Source organism: Xiphias gladius, chromosome 1 (assembly GCF_016859285.1).
Source record: "Xiphias gladius isolate SHS-SW01 ecotype Sanya breed wild chromosome 1, ASM1685928v1, whole genome shotgun sequence".
In the NCBI taxonomy this organism is placed as follows: Eukaryota; Metazoa; Chordata; class Actinopteri; order Istiophoriformes; family Xiphiidae; genus Xiphias; species Xiphias gladius.
This window is the reverse complement of record NC_053400.1, coordinates 25,321,966-25,331,072: the sequence shown is the minus strand read 5'-3', so window position 1 is coordinate 25,331,072 and position 9,107 is coordinate 25,321,966. Positions and strand designations below refer to the sequence as shown.

Below are 9,107 nucleotides of genomic sequence, written 5' to 3'. Positions count from 1 at the left end.
AGATTTATTACACTGATTAAAAGCAGCAGTTGTAATACGCTGAAACTCTGACAGATCTATACAGCAGGGATCAACTTTTAGATTATGAATGTATCATAAGTACAATGGTGGGGCCCAGTTTCACGTTCCTCAAATCACCGGAGGGAATGTGTTCCATTTCATTTCACAGCCTTCAACATTCACATTGGGACAAAGCCAATTTCATCCTGTTTGAGCTGCAAAGATTTCAGTCAGGAACAAAAATTATGTAACCTTAAGCCTATTAAGGTCGATATAATGGCAGGAGTCCACCTCTTTCATAACTCTCTGTCAAGTTAGTATATACTGGACAGGGTGGAGAAAGAACATATGTTCCATGTTCTTTGCTTTCACTGGATTTACTGCAATACAAGCTACATCTCTGACCTGGCTGAGATCCTGTGAGCCCATTATTGAGACATTTTTTCTTCCAACTGTAATAAACCCAGAGGGATATTGACATTTAGGCCCAGCTCCAACCGTCTGAACAATAAAACACTCAGCTATTGTTGACAATCTACAAATGCTCTTTTGTTATCAGATGAGAGGTGTCCTTCTCAAAAAAGTTACAGTATGTCCATCCAGGTGATTTGTAAACTGTTTATGCTGCATCCTCTTTACAGACCCAGCCCTAGATGTGAGGGTCATAAGATCCTACAAAAGCTGCACTCTGTGGAAATATTTAGGATTAAATTCCTCTTTCACATCCGCAGGGCTGATTACTCACTTCTGATGTAACATCTGTCTGCTGTACAGTAGAGATGTAAACGTGAGAATAACTACACTGAAAAAAGGACAGTTAATCGGCGACAAATACAGGGCAAGGAATTCTAATTCTAACATTCATGTAGAGTCAGCAGTGGCAGCATGCAGTACAGCAATGCACAGTGGTTTCATAGTGGCGCAACAAGACTTCACAGTGGACACAGTACAGAGGATATAAAGCCTGCTGTTTTACATTTTGGCAAACGAAACATTGTTGTTTGCTCCTAAGGTGCGCCTTCCCCACTATTAAATCAAAATTAACAAAACTGTCAAACAATCCCTAAAAATTCTGTTTAATGTTGATGCTTTAACTCTGGAACAGTAACTGGGCTGAAATGTTGTATAAAATCTTCAAGATCAGAACTTTTAGTTTTTCTCCGTGTAACCTGTAACTCTTTCACCATCAAGTGGTTGGGATGGGTTTTACATCAAATACCAAGGGGCTCCACTGCAGCAGCGTTCTATTCCACCATTAGATAGAATCAAATTATATTGTAGGGCTATCTACTAAAGGACAAAACTAAGGAGTAAAACCATGGTTTTCCAAACAAAAAACATGGTAGTTTGCCCCTTGTCCAGATAAACACAAAACACTAGATAAACTCTGTAATAAAACTGATATCTCGTAATGATGCATTTGTCTAAAATACTGACAAAAGAGATTTTAAAAAAATCAAATTCAAAATGCAGAGACACAGCACTTCGATTCAAAACAGAAACAAAGTAATGGTCACTGCCAAAATCACGCAACTTGCTGCTTGGAGAGCATAATAAGGTACCAGCCACCCTGTCCAACTCAAACCAGACGCCAATGTCTTCATTTCATACATACATTTATTTTATATAAAAGAAAACAAGGGTTGCAATATTAACAGTTATACACACACAGGGCCATCACTGGAAAACGACGGTATCCAACATGGCAGCTAGGCACTGAACAATGTTGGATGTCATTAAAACGTCTACGTGCTCCTCCAAGTGCCTCTTGGGATCCTGCAGGAAGGACAGAAAATTAGATGAAGAAAAACAGACAAAACACACCAACGGTGACATGTGATTTGTGATGATGTTTTTAAACAAAAACACATTCTTTCTTGACAAGTCACTGGTTAAAACCATCTCAACATTACTTTAATGACAAAGTAACAAAGTATCTCTGTTTATTTTATTTCTCTCTCTTTCATTTAACTTTACCTCTAATCACCACCTATCACCGACCCTGACCTTGATGTGGCAATTAGAGTGCATGACTTTTGTCATCTGATGTTTGCTTTGTTACCTGTTTTCCAACATTCTTGATGGCTAGCTGCTCTGGGGTCATTTTGTCCTCTTCTTCAACAGCCTAAAGTGGAAACACGACAGCGACTCAGTACTGAGGAGGAGCACACCTCAAAGAGCCACGAGATGTGCGCGTATCTGTATGCATGTAGCACTTTTTGCATTTTCCGGTGCTCCGAGGAAATATTGAATATCATTTTTAAGTCCTGCAAGACCCCAAGATTCTTCTATAAAGGAAAATACAGCATGTATGCTTGCACCAGTTGAGATAAGACAGGAACCAACACGTATCAACAAACTTGTCGGTTAAATCCTCACACACCCACACAGCAGAGAGTAGCTCACCAATTCTGAGTCATCTGAGTCACGAGTTGAATTAAATGAAAGATCAGTGATTTTTCTTGGTTACAACACTGTTATAATCTCTGTATTAGCATAATTTTCAGTCAATATTAAAATTATTAATACCTCATTATAATGGTTATTAAAGCCAACAATAAAATTCTGATCAAATGTACTAATTTTCATTCACTGCAATCGTGAAGTAACGCACACTAGAACCTTTGTTCTATTTCGTGCTGTTCTAGGTCTAAAAGGTGTACCTTATTGTAGTTCTTAGCTAGCTCCAGCATTTCCTTGACAATGGTCTCATTGAGCTTGCAGTGCTCACTGTAGTCCTGCAGGGTCAGCCCCTCCATCCAGCTCTTCTTATGCAGGTTCAACAGCATCTAAAGAATAATAAGAGTCATGTTTCTCATGTTCTATTAAATACAACAAAAATATATATTTAAAAAAAAGAAAAAAAAGAACGTGTTCTCAAACCTTTTGCTCCAGCTCGTTTTTCCTGTAATTGATGGTGATGGAGTAGTAGTGCCTGTTAAGTCCATGAATAAGAGCCTGCAAACATGAGAAACTTTGACTTAACTACATGAAATAACAACACGCAAAACCTCTTTGTGCTGATCTGAGAATGTCCACAAACACAGAGGAAAAATCCCAAACATTAGTTAATATTTTAACAACTTATTGTGATTAAATTCTGTTTGGATCTTTGACAGGAACAGGACCGAGTCACATTTAAATGGTTGCACATCTTGTGTGCTTTCTCTCTTGGTACAACAAGATGGTCTCCGATGCATTTTTCTTTTCACTAAGGGCAAAGAAGACTGAGTCATATTTGGTTATCTTCTGATGGTCAAACAACAATTTGGATGAAACTTTACTCATCTCCATGGGGAAACAAGGGGAACAAATATTACCACTGTAGCATCTGGATAAGGAATTATTAAAGAAATCCAACTTGAATGAAGGTGATGTACAATGTGTTACCTGGATTGAGGGCTTATTCAGATGACCCAGGTTGGATGTGGTTTGTCTAGGTTCATGACCCAAAACCATCATGTTGGCATTGATCAATCTGAAGGCATCAATAACAACCTGAAGAAGACAGGGGCCACACATGAAAGCAGTTTAATGAACATTATTTCTATTTCACTTTGGCTTCACAATTAATGGCTGATCTCGTGTAATGCACCTAAAATGAGAGCCGCTGATTGAACGGGTTCTTCTGCAGCAGCCATACATCTTTACCTTTCCTTTGACGCTCTGAATGGGATCGACCACCACTGCAACGGCTCGCTCTGACAGGGCCTCAAAGCTCTGCTGTGTGTTGATGTCAACTCCAGACAACCAACAGCCAAAACCAGGGTGACTGTGGTACCAACCCACCACCATCTCTGGTCTGATGAGTAATATGAGGGGAAGACAGCACATATGTTTCAAGGTTGTTGTTTTTTTTGTTGTTTTTTTGAGGGCGGTGCATTCAATCTAAATTCTACCTTGAACACTGGTCATTTCATCAACAGTAGCATGGTTTCATGTAAAAATTACTCAGCCCTGAATTTATGCCTTAGCTGCTAGTTGAGACCAAATTAGATAGAATAGCCATTTTAACAAATAGGCTTCAAGAATTTTTTTGACAGTACAGGCAAAATCTGACCATGCGAATTAATCAAAATATTCCGACTGTGTAAGGTTTACCTGCCAGTCTGCTTCAGCATGTCCAACATCTTGGCCTGGAACACAGGATCCACTGCTTCAACACTCACACCCTGTGAGGATCAAAAATCATCATTTTGTAACTAAGAGCCAAAATGTAGCATCACAGAATTTCTTGTAAAACCTCCGACATCAGCATAAATACAAAGCATTTATTATCCAACTACGCATCATTAGGCATAGCAAAGCGTAATGAAGCATGTTACGTGAGAAATCCGGCTCGGGTATTTTCTACAGCAGGTCACTAATGATGCATAGTCTTGATATTAGGGAGAATACATACTGTTCCTGACTGGGGCATGGCGAACACATCAATCACCCGCACTGTGTAGTCATCAACGAACTCTCCCAGCATCAATCCCATGACCTCCATTGGTACACCAGCACGCCCGTGCTTCAACATCTAATGAATGAGATGTCACAGAAGTATTATTTAAAAATACGAAAATCAATAGGACCACTTTGAAAGAAACTGTTTAGTGCAGGTGAGGCGTTTTTACCTTGAGCAGGGCCAGAGAGGAAATGTACACCTGTTCTGCTGTGTCCACAGCTGGTGCATCTGTTGGGGGGCCCTGAGGAGTCGAAGCAGAGTTTATTTACCAGTTGTTCAGGCCTTTCAAATACATTAAACCATGAGATTTGTGTGTCAGGATGTGATGAAAAGTTACCCTTTTCTCACCCCTGAGATTTATTAATGAAGTTCAAAATCACATTGTTAGTGAGTATGCAATACTAGACACGTTACTGATGCAGCAATGGATAGCATGAGTGTTATTGGCAGAAGCTTCCAGTGAGGCTGACCAATTTTTTTTTAAAATCTTATATAACAACGGTTTATGAGTATAAGTACTGACACATTTAAGTATAAATGTAATTTTAGTAAATAAAGCTGACAATGGTTTAGTTTAGGTTAAAAACAGGTGGTTTTGTGTGTGAATAAGGTTATGAATCTGAGAGGGACCTTCATTTTCTGCCTGTAGTTATGCTAGGAAGCATTAGAAACGTGTTTATCTTCTTTATCTCTGGAAAATTCAACGATTGTGTTACCTGACCAAGTCCTGGCATCCCGCCTCCGAGCCTCAGCAGCCGGTCCATATCGGGCTCTGTTAAAAAGACACAAAAAAGTCATTAGCCTGCCTTCAAACTATACAGCTGACCAGCAACCTGTATAATCAAATGATTTCAGAGAGATAAATTCGATTTCTCACAAGTCATTTGTAAGACCAGATATAAATAAATCTAAGAGCATTTCTGTACATATGGTGTAAGTAGTGTACTTTTAAATTGAGCTCCAGGGAGACTTTAATTTGTCAAGAAGCCAACTGAAAACCTTACACATTTACATACACACTTCTTCCAGACGATTTAGCCCAATAAAAGATAAATACAACAATCACTTTCCTTTAGGATATACAATTAACTCAGTGAATATGAAGCTGTAGCTTCAGCCTTCACCTTTTTTTTTGGATTGTTGTGTTCCTATGTTGTATTTTTTTTAACTGTGGTATGTGACTAATTGTTTTTTTTATATTATATTACATATACAACATCTATTATTTCTTACTATTACAGGGGCAGGAATACCTGACTGAACCCAATATTGGACGGTTTGAGGATCCATAGAAATAGTGGGATAGAATGAAATGAATTTATCCAGGCCTTTACATGCTGGCAATGGGGTTTTCCTGTAAGCCCAGCCTCGTCTGTGCCCTGTGAAAGTGTTCTCAAAGGCAGGGGAGATCATTTCAAAAAAACGTAATCGTCTTAGTCCCAACACAGTTGAGAAGTTATTGCTTACTAAAAATGAATGTAGTCTTTTTCCAAAATCGTGTTCCAATGTACGTTCTTTGCCCACATTGCACACTAACTACTCAATTTCCATTCTTCAGTTAAAACACAGTTACTGATATTAATACATCTGATGCATAGAAAATATTTTGATTGCCTTTTACAGTAATTACTGTAAAGGTAGGCATAGAATAAAAAATATTAAATCTTTGTATTTTACATTTTGGCCAGTAGATGTCGTACTGTTAACATATGGTTTTATTATGTTATATACTATATTTCCTCTTTTCACAGACAAGTATCATTACTTAATCATATTCTGTAATATTCTGGTGCATGCTGTTACAGTAAATGGTACGATTTTACTTTTAAATACAGTATAGTGTTCTTTGTTTTTACTGAACACATCACTGTCACTTCAACACTGTATATACTCGGTTGTCAGTTTATCAGGTACACCTAGCTAACACTAATGTAGTCTAATATAAAAGTCCTGCAATAAATTCTCCTTCATGAAGGTTCAAATGTTCAGTTATTAAAATTATTTTAAAAAGGTGTTCATTCAACTGTGTGATCATTTTTGGAGGATGTAGCTTGTGGCGCTTTTGAACTGAGTTGCAATATACAAAGAGATGTTTCTGTTACTTAGCCTGCACGCATTGATATTATGTGGTGGACAAAATAATAAACACCTGTCATTATGACGCAATACAATTCAACAGCACCACAAACTACATCCTACAAAATCACCATTAAGTTGAATACACACCTCTTTAAAATAGTTGTAAAACAAACTGAACATTATAAACTTCATGGAGAGGATTTATAATCATTACACTATTAGATATTGCTTGTTTTGAAGTTAATTGCTCTTGTGTAGTTTCTATTTTTATTTTCTTCTTATTTTCATTTTAGATACCATAGGAGTATTAACTTTGTATTTCTCCATGGCCTGATGCTGTAGAATTTAGGACATTATCACTGTATTTGAAGCACCGAGGAAATCCTGAATAAAAACTGAGGTTAGCAATCAAATCGCTAGTTAGCTTCAGATAGCTGTTTTACCCCTAGTCACGTAAACACGGAATGGCGAGTCGGATAAGCAGGCGACGATCTTCGACTCAAACTATCATTTATTGTGTTTTAGCCGCAAGTTAACAACAAGATAGTAACTCAGCATTAACTAAGTGACATTAAATCGCTTGATTTGTTGAGTAATTACAGCTGTTAATGAAAGTGTTAGCTTGCTATTAGCTTACTTATGCTAACTTAGCCTGTTCCATCTCGCACCAGAAAAGCAGCAACAAATTACTGAAACCGACTCCATCTCACCGTATTTTATTAAAGCTATAAACTGTGCTAAATCGGTAACTCCACCTACCTGTTGTCCAATCTGTCGGATGTTCAGAAATATGTCTTTCTGTCTGCAGCAGAGTCAACCCGACTCGCTACAATGAATCAGCCAGAATTGTCGTTTTAGGAAAAACTGCTTCCGTCGCCCTGATGACGTCCCGACTGACAATTGCAAGCTCGAGAAGCCAGGGGGCGCCACAGCCACTGCGTTCACTCTACAGCTGCTGGCATTTTAGGCACCGAGCCGTCAATCGTTGAAGAAAATCTTCATCGGTTGCAGCTGTACAGTACTTCTGTGACGAATAACACTACATTGCCTGAAGTTTCCCGTGTGTTAATGACTTGACGGAGAGAGAGAGAAGAAAAAAAAAAGCAATTTGATGAAACACAAATTTACAACAAATGTGCTCAACCAAAACTAAAACAACGAAGGTCTTCCAACTAGGTTTGCACACAGCGTCCCTCCAAAAGACAGGGCCACAGGACGGAGGTTGGAGTATCAGTCATAGGTTATGTGCTTAAATAAGTGGCGGCAAATTTCCACTTTCTAGTAAATTTAATCTAATTTGATTACATTTCTATTAATCAAATTATCCATACCCAAATAATATCGTCTTTTCGGGTCTCTAGAGGTGCCTGGGGTCCCCGTGCAGTGTAGTGCTTTTGTCCGGTTGGTAATCCAGCTTTAGTAGATGTAACTGTCACACGCATATAACTGATTACTGCATACACATTATACCTTTTTAAAATCTAGTAGGATATGTCTTATCTACAGTAAAATAATACCAAAAGCTTCCACACACTTCCCAAATTCTATTTGAAATTAATAATACTAATTGTATGTAGCAATTTATATATTTATAGTTAATATAACTATTTGCTGACGTTATTATCATATCACTGGATCTGTGTTCAACAGTTCTCTCCGAATAGGAGCATTTAAATACATATGCTTACAGTGCAGTTTCATTTCACTGAGCTATGCAATTATGACAGTGGGAGTATTTTAAATTAAAAGTTTTTTCAAGGAATTAAGATGCTTTTACATATACTGCAACATGTTTGTGCTAAAACTGAATATAGGATGTCATCTTTCTAATTTAAAGTAGTCTATGCTGCTTAGTCTTTTGGGAACGTTTAATCTTGAGCTTTACTATTCTGTTCATGGAAAAGATCAAATCTAGTTTCCCCCCTTTTCTCCTCCCTGCCAGCCCTACTGAGTGGTTGTATGCTTATGTTGGGGTTATGGCTTTTTATTTACTAATTTTGACAATCTATTAATGGTCAAACATGGTTTAATATTTATCTCTGGTAGTAAGAGTAAGAGTATGTGTAAAGTGAAAAGATCCGTGTAGCTACCACATATAACATATAACATTTACGTCACTATTTTGAGGTAATTAGTTATACAAAATCAAATTAAAATCAACTGAACTGAATGTAACGATACACCTTGAATCTGCCTTCTAGCACTTGCAGTACCAGTGTCATCAACAACACTGATATAATATGCAGCGTCTTTCTTTTAATGCTAAAAAAGAATGAAAACTGCTGTGATGTTTGTGTGGTTTCTCATATTTCAACATGCAAGCATTTCATTATTCCCCAAGGAGCCACAAACTCCGAGCCAAACCACACCATCACTGGGGTTGTGGAAAAGCTCTGTTTGGTGTCATGTATTCCAGTCAGACAGCTGCCGATCCCGAGGAACAACTCTCACAATCTCACCCCGCAGTGTTACTGCCAGACAGGTCGTCAACATGAATTTCAAATTCCCTGATTCTTCAGCGGTTGTGGAAGGCGCAGCTAATCACCCACATTCCTCAGTCCCTCCCTCTCCACACCCA

General features: G+C 38.1%; 1 protein-coding gene across 1 annotated transcript; it reads right to left on the bottom strand.

Moving 5' to 3' along the window:
* Positions 1-1,597: 1,597 nt before the first annotated feature.
* psmd14 (proteasome 26S subunit, non-ATPase 14) lies at positions 1,598-7,466 on the bottom strand. Its single transcript, XM_040138004.1, has 11 exons — positions 7,289-7,466; positions 5,167-5,222; positions 4,620-4,691; positions 4,403-4,522; positions 4,102-4,172; positions 3,652-3,802; positions 3,391-3,498; positions 2,884-2,958; positions 2,664-2,789; positions 2,063-2,125; positions 1,598-1,776 (listed from the first exon to the last, which is right to left on the bottom strand). The coding sequence occupies exons 2-11, from the start codon at positions 5,212-5,214 to the stop codon at positions 1,678-1,680; spliced, it is 933 nt and encodes a 310-aa protein (XP_039993938.1). The 5' UTR covers positions 5,215-5,222; positions 7,289-7,466; the 3' UTR covers positions 1,598-1,677.
* Between the last annotated feature and the right edge of the window lie 1,641 nt (positions 7,467-9,107).

What these genes read in the sequence shown, in the direction of transcription:
- psmd14 (XM_040138004.1), bottom strand. Translation starts at nt 5,214, where the DNA reads ATGGACCGGCTGCTGAGGCTCGGAGGCGGGATGCCAGGACTTGGTCAG. An exon ending in AAAACGAGCTGGAGCAAAAG is followed by an intron (nt 2,790 to 2,883) that starts GTTTGAGAACAC and finishes ATTATTCTTTAG; the next exon opens with ATGCTGTTGAACCTGCATAA. An exon ending in TAGCTAAGAACTACAATAAG is followed by an intron (nt 2,126 to 2,663) that starts GTACACCTTTTA and finishes TTTCCACTTTAG; the next exon opens with GCTGTTGAAGAAGAGGACAA.